Below are 15429 nucleotides of genomic sequence, written 5' to 3'. Positions count from 1 at the left end.
GTATATTTTTACACTATTGGCGTTTACGTTTTGTATAAGCAACATTTCTTTTGTATGTGTGTGCCCATGTTTGGACTATGTCCCCCTGTGGGGTTTTGCTGGGACAGCACTTAAGTGCCTAACATATGCTTCAGGGCAGAAGATGCCAGCTTGTAAGACAAAGCTTCTGCCTTGGCATCCCAATAAACCTTGGTATCTCAACATCAGTTCCAGAGCATTGCCTGGTGGTTGTGTTTGCTTTGCGTCACTGAGGAGCGTTGAAAAGTAGTTTCCCTAACAGTGCTTGGTTGGGGGGGGGGGGGGGGCGACAGCGAAGAGTCGTGGTCATCTAAGGAGCATGGAATGGCCCAATACTGGCATTAGTATTGGGTAAGATTACATCATGTTTGATACCAAACAAGTCTAGGCTTGAAGTTACCATTATGCTGCTGGGCCACAGGTACTGTCCCAATGCCCTGGGTACTTAAGGACCATATACTAAGGACTTGTAAGGGGGACACCAGTATGCAAACTGGAGTGCACAAAGGTCACCAAATTTGGAGAGAGCACAATCACTGGGATCCTGGTTAGCAGGATTAGAGGGAAAGAGTCTTAAGTACAATGACAGGCAAAAAGTGGGGATAACCATACCAAAGAGTGACTTTCCTACACAGACCATCAGCAATCACTTAATTCGGACAAGAAATAATGACCTGGGTTTACAATATAACACCCAGACAGACTCCTAGTGTGGCCAATCTGTATATGCTGCAGGCCACCTTTACTGCACCACAATGCAGGTTGGTATTATTTACTTTATCTGAAAAGCACCTTAACCGGTATAAAGTACTGTAGTAATGCTAAAAAACACACCATCTCTTCATTCACACTTTGATGTGATTAACCAGCCAGCAGTTACTTCAAATCAAACTTTATTTTAAAGCACTTTTTCCTCAAGTTAGCCTCCTTGTACAGTAGATCCTGGGAAAGCAGGCTTGGAGGTTTGCTGTAAAGAATACAGCCCAATTCGGCATACTTGAGTAGAATTACTTGAATCCTTTGTGGCATCAGCTTGGCGAAAGCAACACCCCTCCCACTGAAGTTCAGATATAACGTTTCAGAAGTTGAACTGCAAATCTAGATACTTCATGCATAAACAAAAATATACCTTTTGAGGAGCAGCTCAATCATCCGTGTTTTGAAACAAACCCTTGATTGAGCTTTCATTTTCTACATATTCAATATGAACAAAAATATCCACAACCAAAATACAATGTAACTGGTTTCCTTCTGCCATGTCCCTTGACCAGCAGCTTACTATTGTACAATATACGTCACTTCTCCGAAAGGTGGCCCTCTACCTTGGACGGAGCACCAAGATTTGTAAGTGTTCCAACTCTTGACACAAGGGATACATCCCATGTTACATACTAGCCCAAAAAATGTCCAGGACCCTAAACGCTTTGGAAAGCCAGTTTACACAAACCCAGCATGATTTGGTCTTTCTGCCCATTGCGTTAGACCTAGTAACCATCAGCACAGTTCTGGATGGCTCCGGGGATCTCTTCTGATGCTGGAATCACCCTTTGCTGCCTCAGCTAGTCTGAGGTAGTCTCCACTTCTCTTTGCTTCTTTTTCTTCTTCTTTTTCTTCTTGCCTTCAGTAACCTGTGAAAATATAAAGCGTCAACTCTGCTCACCATAAAGTCACCTGTTGACCAGGTTATACAGCAGTGAAGCAGTGAAGCAGGGCAGGCTAACCAACACCTTGGGTGTGCTCACTTTATACTACATTTGGTGAAGCTTCTTGAGCTCAAAGGAGATTTCCCCCCCCCCCCCCAAACAGAAGATTGCAGCCTAACCTGTGTGTGGGAGTGTTAGCGTATTAACAGAGCATTCCCTACTCAAAATCTGGGCAGATGATAATCCGTACACAACCACTAGATGACGGAATGCACAGCATGTGAATCCAGCAAAGATTCACACCGCAAAACAAGTGTACACTTAAAGGTAGTATGATGCAGCTGGGTCATCGCCTGGACACACAGATGTGCACCATATGCATATGAAATGTAGCGCATATAGACCCATGAAGAATCAGTAAATTAATGACATTGAGGAAACAAAACAAAAAAGTTGTAATTCTAGGTCAATGGGGCTGGCAAAAACTGGCAGAGAGACTCCTAGGCAAGTCCCTGCTCTGCAGAGCTGCTCGTACCTCTTCTGCCTGCTCCCCCGGGCTGTCCTCAGCAGGACTGGCTTCTCTGAAGCTCCTTTTCTCTGGCGGGCTTTCCTCTTCAGCCCTTCGCTCCTTTTTAATTTTTTTCTTCTTTTTCTTCTCCTTCTTGACGTCATGTTCAGATTTCACTTTCAATGCAGGCGGTGCCGGTGCAGCCTCGTCGCTTTCACTCTCGCTCTCCCTCTGTCTCTGCGATGGGAAGGACAACATTTCAAAGACTGACCACAAGCAGACAGACTCTGCGCACCGCTCTCGCGACTCCTGCATTGGCCAAAGAGAAACCCAAGCCTATTCTGCACCAGCAGGCTGATAGCCAAGACAATCAAGCACAGCTTGCACTAGCAGGCTGACAGTCAAGACAATCAAGCAGCAACGAAGGAAGAAACGTCAGCAGGGTTAGAAAGCAGATGTACCATAAATTGACCACCACCATTCTCCTTATTTGGAGAGTTCGTAGGAGCAGCAAACAAAAAAAAAAATATATATATATATATCCTACTGACCACCGCACCTACTAGACTGCTCTAACCACACTGCCCCTCTGCTACGGGGGCATTAAAGCACAAAAGCTGTGTCAAATTACAATTTCCACATACTGCTCCAAATTACATCACACCCAGTCTGACACTATTGCCAGGTTGTCCTCCACCCATAAACCATTAATATTTAACTTAGCATTTTTACGCTCAGACCAAGGTTTGAAGACAAGAAGTGCCTGTAAGAGAGTCTGAACTCAGCAACAGCATAAACCCTGTGCCAGATAGTCAGACCACCAGTTCTTCTTGCAGACTGACTCCCTCTGAGGCCACAAGGCAGGCAGGAAAGGGATAACTGTCTGCAGTGAGGAGGGCGCCTACGCTCCCACCTTCACAAGTACAGCTTTTCCACCCAACAAACGGCCTGGAGTCTCCGCCGGCACATACCTTAGGTTTAGGAGTTTCTTCAGGAACTGTTTTTTTGCTACCGCTGTAAGAGAAAGCAATGTCAAGTTTAACTGCAAAACCTAACCCATGCACCGTGTATAGAGACTTATATTTTACATTTGAGAATAAAGGGCAATTTCCAAAATGGCAATACTGAGGCAATGATCCTGTTGGCAATCAAAAAGCAGAAAGAACACCCCACAGTGGTACAAATTAAAACGTATACTACTAAAATCAAATAAACGTGGTGGCTGGATGGCTGAAGACAGAATGAGCATAATGGAGATAAGCCAACAACCTGTATATTACACATTTTCGTAAGACACCACCCCAGACTCCAAGTAGAGTTGAGACTTGACAATGGTGGCTTCCAGGAGATAAGACACCCACGCACCCAAAAGTACATCTTTTTAGAGCATCTGTAAGAGTGTCTGAAACCAACACCAGAATGGAACTTGTGCTGTAGAATCAGACCACCTATTGTTCTTGCAGACTGACTCCCTCTGAAGCCACAAAACAAGCAGGAAAGGGATAACTGTCTGCTACAATGTGCGTCACAAATCCACTGCTGTCACACGAGTAAACTACAGAAAGTTACAGGTGCAAGCGCCTTGGAGACGATGATCCGCATCAATCAACATAACAGATGCAACAAAATTCAAGGCCCGATTCTGTACCAATGAAAACAAGTTAGCACAAAGGAACCATTGTGAGCTGCTGCCCTAAGCTGCTAGGCCAGTTCAAGTTCAGCAGTTAATTGCCCAGATACCATAATCAAGTCCGGTTGCAAAGTGCTCAGCTTTTACCAGATCTTACAGCAGCTTAAAGCCTTGAACCAAAAAGACGGCAGCAGCCCCAAACTTGGAAGGTGGCCATGCAAGAGAGGCATTTCCCTACAGACCTATCAAAATGGATGCCCACCATTGTAAAGCAACTAAATGGTTGAAATGTAAGGGGCAGCACCAGTGAGCAGAAGTATATTTACCACAAATCTCCTGCTCAGTATTTTCTCAAATCTTCAGGATCACCATCTGGTCAATTTAACGGGATTCTGGGTCAAGCATTTGACAAAGCACCAGCTGTGGGCCCTAAAATGGTGTCTGGTAGTGGATATAAAGCCATGGCGCCCAGTAGAGTGGCTCAACTTACCCATAGTCCACGTATTCGTCCAGCCACTTCTTCGGCGTGCTCTCGTTCGGTTTGCCACGTGAATCTAGCAGCCCCTTTGTGATCATCAGTTTCTTCTGACTCGCCTAGAGTAAAAATGAAAGCATTTCAGACTCTAGGCATCCTTGGTGTTCAAGTCGTGAATGATTAACTGCTTAGCGAGCAGTCTACTTTTAAACTGCAAACCAGCATCAACAGGACGGTCAGAGCGCTTTCTTCAGAACCTTACCTTTGGGCCTAGGCCCCATTTCCGAGGGTAGGTATCTCGCTCCATGATAACTCGTTTGATCTTGGCCACAATACCATGGTCACAGGTAGACAGCACCGCAGTGGTCATCAGAGCAATAGCTGTGGACAGTGAAAAGGCATGTGAATAGAGTGTACAGACAAGCTGAGACATGTGTACCCTACAGTTAGTTTCCTCAATGACCAGGGCATGCACATTCCACAACACACAAGTGAACGTGATACCCTTCAAAAAAGCATGGGAAACTGACGAATTTACAACCGTGTCACGTAAAATCAAAGATAGGTGTGTTCAGAAATTAGACCTCAGATTGTATAGCTCTCTATTAATAACTGCACAAGATCAGAATAGTTTACTCTTCTTTCGAAAGGTGGTCTCCATCACTGGACTCCACCCCCACACCTGCCTCATCCGCTCCCACAAACAGCACCACCAGTACCATCTGCCCTCAGTAGATCACTGTGGCACACAGACTAGCAGGCAGCAGGACACAAAAACCTAAAACAGGAATCTGTGCTGCAGGAGGGATAAGACAGGCTCTCAGAGAATGGATAAACTGAATCATCACATCACAGTGCAGAATTCTCAGTACCTTACCCTGTGCACAGGATACACACTAGTGCATGGGATATAGGTTCCCAGCAGCACTTACTCTTTACAGGATACAAAGGCTCTTAGCGCCCCTCACCAGTGCACTGGCTATGCAGTAGTGCATGGGATACAGAGGTTCCCGACAGCACTCTTATTTTGTACAGTAAACAAGGCTCCTAGCAGCACCCCTCACTAGCGCTGCTGTTGATTGGGGCGCATGTAAAGGTCAGGAGGGCCGCATGCAGCTGAGTATCAGTTCTGATAGAGTATCCTAGCAGCTCCCCTCACCAGTGCATAGAACCAGTGCATAGGATAGACGATCCCAGCAGCAATTGTATCAGCCCACTGGGCAGAGGTTCCAAGCAGTGCTCTTACCCATGCAGATTGCTTCTCCTTTAGTGGTGATCACCACAATGTCCTGGTTCATCTCAATACCATCCTCGTAACGTAGAACTCCCGGAAGCATGATCTTGGCACCGTAGCAGATGGCATTCACCTGGAGAACAGGACGTCAAGACAAAAGCACAACTCAGCACTTGTTTTTAAATAGCTGTTGGAAACTGACCTTTTTGCGAGGTTATCCTGTTTGACACTGTGCAGAGTTCTGTTTTTTTGCTGACTTTAGAACTCTGGGCACTTTCCCGCTGCTGACCAGTGCTTAAGTGCAAATGCTCTGTCTAAAGTGTATTGGTGATTAGTTTATCCATTATTGACATATATCCTTGTATAGTGCACCATGTGTCCCAGGGCCTGTAATGTAATGCTACTAGTGGGCATGCAGCACCGATTGTCCCACTCACGACTAGCCCTGTAAGGAAAATGTCACTTACCCAGTGTACACCTGTTCGTGACATTAGTCGCTGCAGATTCACATGCTAAAAAAAACTAACATGGAGTCGACGCCCATGCGCAATGGAACCAAAGTAGGAGGAGTCCCTCGGTCTCGTGACTCGAAAAGACTTCTTCGAAGAAAAACAACTTGTAACACTCCGACCCAACACCAGACGGCGGACTATGCACAGCATGTGTATCTGCATCTACACATGCCACCGAACACATGTCTCGGACCTGCCACTGCAGCTTGTGCAGTTTAAAAATGCCAGTTCGACCTGGCAAGTGCACCCACTATCAGGTCAAAACCTTTCTTCCTATACGTACAATCACCCCTAAGGTAGGCCGGGTAACCAAGGACAGGATGCAGTTTATTTGAAAGGTAGGACACATACTGTTGTTTTACATATCTGATGGTGAAATACTGCTAACGTGAGTTCCGGTGTTCCAAGGAAGTACATTGACCTCCAGGTTGAAAACTGCCATTTTGACCCCACGCCACAGCCTACACTTGAGCTGTGATCCCTAACTGACGCAGCAGGCTGGTCACACCTCAAGTGCCTCGAAGTCCTGTCACTGTGCAAGTCTAGAGCAGAGTATCAGAGGTTCATGGCACCCAGTTCTGCCGAACCACCTGTGGCACCAGTAGTGTGATCACGACTCTGCAAAGTTTACACCGCTTTGTTGTAAAGAACTGTTGACTCACTGACAATACCTCATGTCCTCTACAACTGCAAGGTATTGACACCCACCCCCGCCTAGCAGTAAGGACATACCAACCCCCAACACCCCTGCCCCCCCCCCCAAATAAGTACAGAACACCTCAACTCCACTGAACAAATGCCTCAAATGTTCCAATGTCTTAACACCTCCCGACTGTGCAACATCTTTGTTTTCCAAGGTAGTGTAACTGGGGCATGCGCCGCTCGTCTTGTTTTACTGCGCTAGAAACATGGGAACATTTTCTAAACTGGTCTCAAGTAGTACTTTTGTGGTGCTTTCCCTGTGTATTAATAATGTACACATTGTCTGAGAGGCCAGACTGTTCTAGTCAAGCTACCAAGGAGGTGGGGTAAGGTATATCAGCTGTGTGGCTCCCTTCATTGGACTTGAGTAAGGATTCCTACTTGGACAAGTTACAAACCACTGCCAACTAGAGACTATTTCTAACAATAACTAACCCCTTCATCTCAAGCTTTGCTGGATATGTACACTGACACCCAAAGAGTGGCCTAAGGCCATGTCTCGCCCTTCAGAGCCATCAGCCATGGGTGATAGATTTGAGTCATCTTCACACAAGTGTTAATGAAGTCTAGGTCACATCATTTGGCTCGTCATTCATCAATTCTTTCACAGACCACAGCACAGCCACACGTCAGCACTTACTGCACTGTCCTTCATGACCAGCCGCTTGTAGGAGACCATCAGCTTCTCTAGAGGGTAGATGACGCGCCTGAGGTACGTCTCATCCTTGGTGTTGTCAAACTGCCACTGTGCATCCAGCACATCATGCATGGTCACCATGATGTCCTGCACAAGAAGAATGGATGTTACCTCCTCAAACAATGGAGCCTCTCTAAACCACTCCAACTCTTAAGTTCATCTTGACATGAAAGAACCGCCCCTTATCAGACAAGTAGTAACACAAATGAGTATGGAGTTGTTCATAAAGTTCAGTAGTTACAAGATGTGATATTGTTTATTACGGATTTGGTAATTTAAGAACACATGCATGTTATTTTACAGAAAGTCAGACTAGGATATAGCTGTCTTGCACAATTAGCACGGAGTTATAGTTGTAACAAGGCCCAGCTATTCAGTGCTTAGCACCAGCTTTAGCTATTCGGGTTACCAACCACGGCATGTAGGCTGAGGAGCAACTGAATGGAGTATCGTACCATGTCTGCTGCCCTACAGTCCAGCTCACTTTTCCAAGGCTTAATTACCAGAACAGGGGAGCTGCCCTGAGCTGAACTCAACGCCTTGGTGTCCGCACAGCCACGACACAAGCATACCTTCTCTCCTAGGACTCCAGAGCGGACCCTCCGCAGCTCCTGCATCTGCCCGCCTACACCCAGCAGCAGACCCAGGTGCACACACAGGGTCCTGATGTAAGTGCCAGCCTCGCAGCTCACCCAGAAGACACCTAAAAAACGAAAGGTTTGCCAACTCAGTATCAAGAAACCTAGGACAGGCGCCCAAGTGAGTCAGTGTATCAAGATGAATATGCAGTTCTCTATACACCACCCAATTGCTTTAATAAGGATGTGCATGCACAGTAAGTTTTACAGAATACACAACTATGCTCTACCACAAACCATACTGAATAAAATACAAAAACATAGCTACTGACATTCTTAATAGCCCGGTGAGACCACTCGGTGTATCTGCCTGGTAATTATATACAAGCTAGGCCTTAGGGTTCTGGTCTGCCCAATCAGAGCCAAGCATTGCTATACAGAATGAGCCATCAGCCAAGGGTGATAGATACAGGTCATCCTCGCACAGAGTGCTAATGAAGTCTAGGTCACATCATTTGGCTCGTTACGAGGTCTGAATCCAATAAACATGTGCTTCGCCCCTGTCCCAATGTGATCACAAAGTGCACTCACCCAACCTCCTTTCAGGGTCGTATTCTATAAGTTTGCTCTCATAGATGGTCCTCACTCTCAGCTGTCTCTTCACTGCAGCGACAACAGGAGGGCGCTGGAACAATGCACCAGTCAGGGTTTCTAGTGCCTGGAGCAAGGAGAAAAACAAGTTTCTTCAGCACAAAGTCCAACCACACAGCCCTAAAGTTCACTATGTATCCGGACAGCGTGGGCAGACAAGACTCGACTCTTCTCCCACCCCCAAATGAAAAACAGCATGTGAAAATGGTCAAGAAATTAGGCTTCTCCCCTCACCCCCAATAATCCCATATTACGAAATGACTACATGCGACTGGGCTATAAACATCAAGACTGTATGGAGGGCGCGTGCATTAGTCCCAGAATGTGCTCAGAAAGGTTCACTCATCTTTGTTGAGATGGACCCCCGTTCCCAGGAGCCCATCGCTGGCCAGGGGCCCCGTTCCCAGACAGAACTGCCAGCGCCAAGAGCATGCAGCAGAACACTGCACCGCCACAAAGCACTGGCAGGCTGCGATGCACAGGCCTGGAACAGGCAGTGCGGTGGGAGGGCATGGCCACTCGGAGAATGGATAAACTTGATCATCACAGCACACGTGGGACCTGGCACGACACCCACCGACAAGCATGCAGGCTACAAAGCGCCCCCTGCAAAGCACGTACCTTAGACAGCTGCATTTCACTTTCGATAGCACTGTGCAGCCGAACGATTCCCACATACTCTTTGCCTGGAAGTGACGACACAAGAGTAGTAAGGAGTGGCTACTCGACTTTACTGAGCACAACTGCATGCCCACTCAAGCCCAGAGCCGCAGCCACAAGACATGGTGTGTATCAGCCACACGTGACACTAACAGCATGCACCCACCCGCACAGAACCACTGCACCCAGAGACCCCACCCGTGAACAGGCCCCCAGAACAGACTCACCGGCACTCTGCTGGGACTTCACCAGCCTAGTGGCTCTTTCTATGCACACGATGAGACAGCCCGTCACCTTGGGGTCCAAGGTCCCACTGTGGCCCGTCTTCTCCACGCGGAGGATTCTACGCACCCAGGCAACCACCTCATGAGAAGAGGGGTTGGCGGGTTTGTCCAGGTTTATGAACCCTGTTCTGCAAAGGGAAGGCAAAAACATCAGGAGTGTGCTTGCCTGGTCAACTTAAGTGCACAAGAACGGAGACTCCGCAAGAAGTTAAACATAGAACAAGCAACGAAATATGTTGAAAAAGCTAAAGGAAATCTAGTTTAATTGAAGCCCTGGTCGATTTACGAACAAGACCTATATACCATACACAGCTGTCAGAGGTGTGCCCGCCACTTCCAACCAGTGCAAGGCCACAGCACACATCCTCATGGCGACATTAAATATTGTAGTGTGATGTAATGCGCTTGTCTATGTGCAAATCTTCCCCATTCCCAGGTAGAACTTGTCTAGCAACACTCCTATTACGGTGTTTACTATGATAAATGCGCCAGATATGTACTATAATAATGGGACAAAATACATTATTGCACTGACACGGTTTTATTTTGCCAGACCAAGCACGTGGCAACGTGCACATTACTATCGATTCCATGTGCAATTAGACTTACCTCACATACTCTGCGATCTCCCGCTTGAGAGGGTTCGAGCCGAACGGGAGGGGGGTGTAGTGAGAAGTTCTTATATTCAGCTTGTCAAAGTTCTGCAGAGGGAGAAAGGGGTTTCGTGGTTAATACCTGGGGGTGCGGTTGTACGTCTGGGGTGTGGAGCTGCAGGACACGTGCCCCTATGGTGATGCATCTAGCAGCGCACGCAGCGGCGCCACGTGTGATCGCAGCGCTCGGCCGGTTACCTTGAGCAGCAGCGGCCACTGGGAGGTGTCGAGCTGGGCCACCCTGTCGGCCGGCTGGATGAGGAAGTCCCCCGTCTGCTGGATTTCCTGCAAGGGTGAACGAAGGGTGTTAGTGGCCCCTTTGGGGTGCATCTCCTGCAAGAAGAAACAGCTCCCCCTTTGTGTATCTTTGGGGTGCATCTTAACACTGAGATGGGGGTTCACACTACTGCGAAGGCTAAACTCACCGCCACGTCCTCATCGTCCAGGGACTGCCGGTGCTTCTTCCGGTGCTTCTTGGACACGGACACTGCAAGGGAAGGGAGACGATGAGAAGGGGGCGCTGTGGGGGGCCCACACCCACCCCAGGCCCCACCGACCAACGAGTGCTCTCCCTCTCCACCCCAGGGACCGGACTCTACAGGCCAGGACACCCCCCCGGGCAAGCAGTGGACGGACGTAAGGCACCTAAAGACCCCACAAGTGGCCGCCCCCTCCCCAAGAAACCGGTCCAGGGGTCACCGGTGCATTCTGGGAGCTGCAGTTCAGTATTTACACGAAGCAGTGCGACCCCCACCGCCAGAGGACGGAGCCCCCAGGGGTCACCGGTGCATTCTGGGAGCTGCAGTTCAGTATTTACACGAAGCAGTGCGACCCCCACCGCCAGAGGACGGAGCCCCCAGGGGTCACCGGTGCATTCTGGGAGCTGCAGTTCAGTATTTACACGAAGCAGTGCGACCCCCACCGCCAGAGGACGGAGCCCCCAGGGGTCACCGGTGCATTCTGGGAGCTGCAGTTCAGTATTTACACGAAGCAGTGCGACCCCCACCGCCAGAGAACGGAGCCCCCAGGGGTCACCGGTGCATTCTGGGAGCTGTAGTTCAGTATTTACACGAGGCGGCCTCGCGGCCAGGGGACGCAGCAAGGGCCCCACCGACTGGACCCCACCACGTGGCCGGCCTCGAGGGCCGCGGTGCCCTAGCACGGGTCTCCCGGGACCGAAGCAACGCGTGGCCCCGCGGGATGGAGGCCTCGGGGCCGAGCCCGCCCCCACGGGCGCACGAGGCCTCGCGCTCTCCCTCACCCCGGGGGAACCGACCCTGCAGGGCCCATCCCGCCCTGCCACCGCCCGCGTACGCACCGTCCGCCATGGCGCAGGCCTCGGTCTCCGCAGCCGCCTCTCTCGGTGCTCGTTACTGGAGTGAGCGCGCAGACAGAGGCCACGCCTCCTCCCAGACTGCACCGCGCCGGAGCCAGGCCCCGCCCCACTTCCCACACTGCACCGCGCCAGCGACAAGCCTCGCGTACCCATAGGCTCTCCTGGCCGGGGAAGACCCGCCCAGGCGCCAAGCTCCGCCTCCCTCCTCCTCACACGCCACATGTCGAAAAAGCGCCATCTTACAACTTCATCGGCCGCACGTGCTCGCCGGCAGCACCAACGGGCGCCATCTTAGATGAGTGTAGTCAGGCCAGGGGGCAGGGTGGAGCACTACCGAGCAGGGCGCAACCTCCGAGCTTCTCATACTTGTTTCACCGTCTCATCGTTTCAGAACTGAACAACATTCAATTTTGTACACAACAAACGTATTCTGGTTTATCTTATGTAACTAACAGCCATTGACAATGCCAATAGTCCAGGCTTATTGTAGGTGTAATATAAGTTGAATCTGGATGCAATAGCAGAGAAGTGCAGCAAACTACCAGTCCGGTGGCACACTATGCTTTACACAGATTCTATGTCAGCACTAGAGGGGAGGATAAAATGTTTTCTAGCTGATGCAATAAGAATTTTCAATTCTAATAAGGACATGGAGGCGAGGATTATGCTTCCCTTTCTCTACTATGTATGTTCCCTAAAGACTAGAATAGGGATTAGTGGCTGACTCAAGATGGCGTCTGCTCACCCCTCCCTCACCACAAGAAATGGAGCTGCATGACGAGACTTTGCAGCTTCAGGCGGCCAAAGCGCTCCCCTGCGGAGGAAAGAAAACACTGAAACAATGCTGCAAGACCCCAACGGTGAATTCCGGTGAAGAAAGACCTGTGGAGAGAGGGAACCAAGTCCACAAGGCACAACAGAGTCCAGTGGGGACAGGAGCCCCTACCCACCACACTGAAGATGCAGGAGTTGGTTACCGGTGAACACAGAATGGTCCGCACTACACCCCTGAGGATGGAGTTGAGTGAAAATTTTGCTAGCTGTCGCGCCAAGAATTTTCAATTCTATTAAGGACACGAGGCAAAGATTATGCTTCTCTTTCTTTACTACTCAAATATCAGCAGCCAATCAAAACACAAACTACTTTTCCCAAAAACCAATCTAACAAAATGTCCACCAATCAACAGTCCTTTACTCATATAGAGTCCATCAACGTCCCGGGACTTCCTCTTTCTTTGCGACACGAACTGGATAGTAAGAACTCCTACGGTCGAACTTGATGAACGCCTGAGAACATTAACAGCTGAAGGTAACATTCCTCCAGCGGACCAAGCCAGCGAACTTCCGGAGGTACTGTGTCCAACTCCCCTTTCTGGTCCGATCCTAGATAGACAAGAAAGATCATAATAATAACGAGAAAATGATAATAACAACCAAAAAATATTAGCAATTAATAAGTTTATCTACATAACCATAGGATAAATTTGGGAGGGAACATGACGACACATCTCAACAGAAAACTGCATTTACCAAGAAAGTGATTGTTTAAACAACACAACCCTAGGGCGGGATAATCTTCGCCTCCGTGTCCTTAATAGAATTGAAAATTCTCTGCGCGAATGCTAGCTAATTCTTAATTCTATGTCAGGACCGGAGGCTCAGATTATGCTAGTTCAAAGCTGCCTGAAACACATTGGATGCAACATCACCCACAGGTTTGTAATAAAACTGCTTGAACGTGGAATCTGAAGCCAATCTGCTGATTTCATAATGTCCAGCACTGACAAACCCAAACCTACAGCTTGTGAAGCCGTCGCACCCCGAACCGAGTGCGCACCAAATACCTGCGTATCAATTCCTGCTTCAGCCATTACAAAACGCAACCATCTGGCAATGGTGGCCGTAGACACGGGTTTGAAAGGTTTGCAAAGAGAAATTAATAATTGGCCTGTCAGACTCTGTCTAAGGGATCTAGTACATTGTTCATATTCCTTTAGGCAAGCAACAAGACACAATTTCCTAGAAAAGGGAAAAGCAAAGTAGTCTATACAGGAAGACATTGTTTTTGTTCTTCTAGAAATGGAAAAAGAGACACCGTTCGGTGTACAAAGTCTACCTGCAAGATCCAAGGCTACCACATCTGAAGAACGTCGACAAGCTGCTAGGCATAGCAGCATGGCCAGTTTAGCCGACAACTGCTTTCTAGAAAGGTCGGGATTCTCTGGCCAACTCTCAAAGAGATGAAGAACCAGATTCACATCCCAAAGGGAAGTATACTTAGAGGAAGGAGGCTTAGAAACCCGACTCCTTTTAATAACTTAACGACCAAAGGATGCATACCTACCGAAACACCATCCACTTTAACATGGCCAGCCAAAATAGCCCCAAAAAAATATTTACTGACCTGTAAAATAATCCATCGTCGGCTTTCTGCTCTAAAAAATGTACAAAAAAATTTACAATGTGGGCAAGCTCGGCTGCCACGGGATCCAAAGACCGTTCCAGGCACCAACCGCTCCATGCTTTCCACTGATAAATTTCCGAGCTGATTGCGAAAGCCCTGGCAAGTGCCACTGTTGCCTGAAAGCTTCCAGGCCATCAGCTGCAACTGCCTGTCCAGAACTAGAGGGTGTCTTTCGCCCTGCGGCCCCAGAAGCATGTTCGGCGACCAAGACAAAAGAAGAGGATAGTCGCACACAAGTGCCAACAGCAGCGGGAACCATGGTTGTGCCTTCCAGAGCGGGGTGATCAAAATCACCTCTGCCTTCTGGCGTTTGATTTGCGACGCCACCCTCGGAATCATGGCAAACGGAGGAAATGCATAGTTGAGGGAACCTGACCAGTCCTGAAGAAAGGCATCCGTTGCCATCGCCAACGGATCCGGCCTCCAACTGAAAAACATCGGAAGCTGCTTGTTTAGGCGAGAGGCAAAGAGATCCACTCTGCATTGACCCAACAGTTGTTGAGTCAACAGAAACAGCTGAGGCAGAAGCCTCCAGTCGCTGTAATCCGTGAGATAGCGAGAGTGCCAATCCGCTACCACATTGATCTGACCCAGCAGATATTCCGCTTTCACTTGTAGGCGATGTTCCAGACAGTAATGCCAAAAATCTTTGGCAATCTCCGCTAGGAAAGGCGAACGTGTGAACCCCAGCTTGTCGATATATCTGACTGCCGCCACATTGTCCATCCGAAGGAGAATGGAACACAAAACTCTCTTGGGTGACAGGGTCTTTATCGCAAATGACCCCACCAATAACTCCAGCAGTTGATATGTTCCACGCGTCAACTTCGGACAGCCACCAGCTGAGTTCCGCACGGACTTCGTCAGAGGGACCAAGTCCGAATATGTCAAGCCCCTTTGGAGATGACGTATCTTGAGTCTCTGTAATGCTCTGTAGTGGACGGGACCTGGAAAGATCGTCTGGACTGAGGATGCCAGGAGACCCACAATCCGAGCGATCTTTCGCAGGGACATCAACGTCTTGGACAAGGCCACCTGAAGCTCTTTCTTGATGGCTCGAAGTTTGGTCTTGGGAAGAACCAGGAGCGATTTGTCAGAGTCTATCTGAAAACCTAAGAATTCTACAGTCTTGGAGGGAACCAGGACTGATATCTTGTCATTTAAGACAAATCCGAGATCCTGAAGAAGAGTGACAGTTGTGAGACCGTGTTGCCTCAGCAGATCCTGGGATTCAGCCATGATCAGGATATCGTCTAGATAGAAGATCAAACGTATGCCTTTCTCCCTCAAAAATGCCACTACTGGTTTGAGCAACTTGGTAAAACACCAAGGCGCCGACGAGAGCCCGAAGGGCAGGACCAAGTACTCCATCCAAGTATCCCTC

The 15429-nt window shown here is 48.8% G+C and overlaps 1 protein-coding gene and 5 non-coding genes across 6 annotated transcripts; all 6 read right to left on the bottom strand.

Moving 5' to 3' along the window:
• Window positions 1-894: 894 nt before the first annotated feature.
• On the bottom strand, window positions 895-11673 carry DKC1 (dyskerin pseudouridine synthase 1). The gene is made up of 15 exons (XM_069212143.1): window positions 11564-11673; window positions 10671-10732; window positions 10444-10530; window positions 10202-10293; window positions 9536-9720; window positions 9270-9334; window positions 8589-8715; window positions 7992-8122; window positions 7363-7506; window positions 5521-5641; window positions 4537-4655; window positions 4290-4393; window positions 3141-3183; window positions 2197-2406; window positions 895-1646 (listed from the first exon to the last, which is right to left on the bottom strand). Exons 1-15 carry the CDS (start codon window positions 11571-11573, stop codon window positions 1578-1580), a joined length of 1569 nt encoding a protein of 522 aa, XP_069068244.1. The 5' UTR covers window positions 11574-11673; the 3' UTR covers window positions 895-1577.
• LOC138262526 (small nucleolar RNA SNORD17) lies at window positions 4893-5127 on the bottom strand. The gene has a single exon (XR_011199248.1). It is a non-coding gene; the product is annotated as a small nucleolar RNA SNORD17 (small nucleolar RNA).
• LOC138262573 (small nucleolar RNA SNORD83) lies at window positions 7233-7307 on the bottom strand. Its single transcript, XR_011199273.1, has one exon. It is a non-coding gene; the product is annotated as a small nucleolar RNA SNORD83 (small nucleolar RNA).
• LOC138262504 (small nucleolar RNA SNORA36 family) lies at window positions 7837-7965 on the bottom strand. Its single transcript, XR_011199233.1, has one exon. It is a non-coding gene; the product is annotated as a small nucleolar RNA SNORA36 family (small nucleolar RNA).
• Window positions 8442-8517, bottom strand: LOC138262572 (small nucleolar RNA SNORD83). The gene has a single exon (XR_011199272.1). It is a non-coding gene; the product is annotated as a small nucleolar RNA SNORD83 (small nucleolar RNA).
• LOC138262527 (small nucleolar RNA SNORD17) lies at window positions 8973-9200 on the bottom strand. Its single transcript, XR_011199249.1, has one exon. It is a non-coding gene; the product is annotated as a small nucleolar RNA SNORD17 (small nucleolar RNA).
• Window positions 11674-15429: the final 3756 nt, after the last annotated feature.

The sequence above is a fragment of the Pleurodeles waltl genome, chromosome 10 (assembly GCF_031143425.1).
Source record: "Pleurodeles waltl isolate 20211129_DDA chromosome 10, aPleWal1.hap1.20221129, whole genome shotgun sequence".
Classification (NCBI taxonomy): Eukaryota; Metazoa; Chordata; class Amphibia; order Caudata; family Salamandridae; genus Pleurodeles; species Pleurodeles waltl.
Note: the sequence above shows the minus strand (reverse complement) of the source record. Positions and strands in the feature narration are given on the sequence as shown.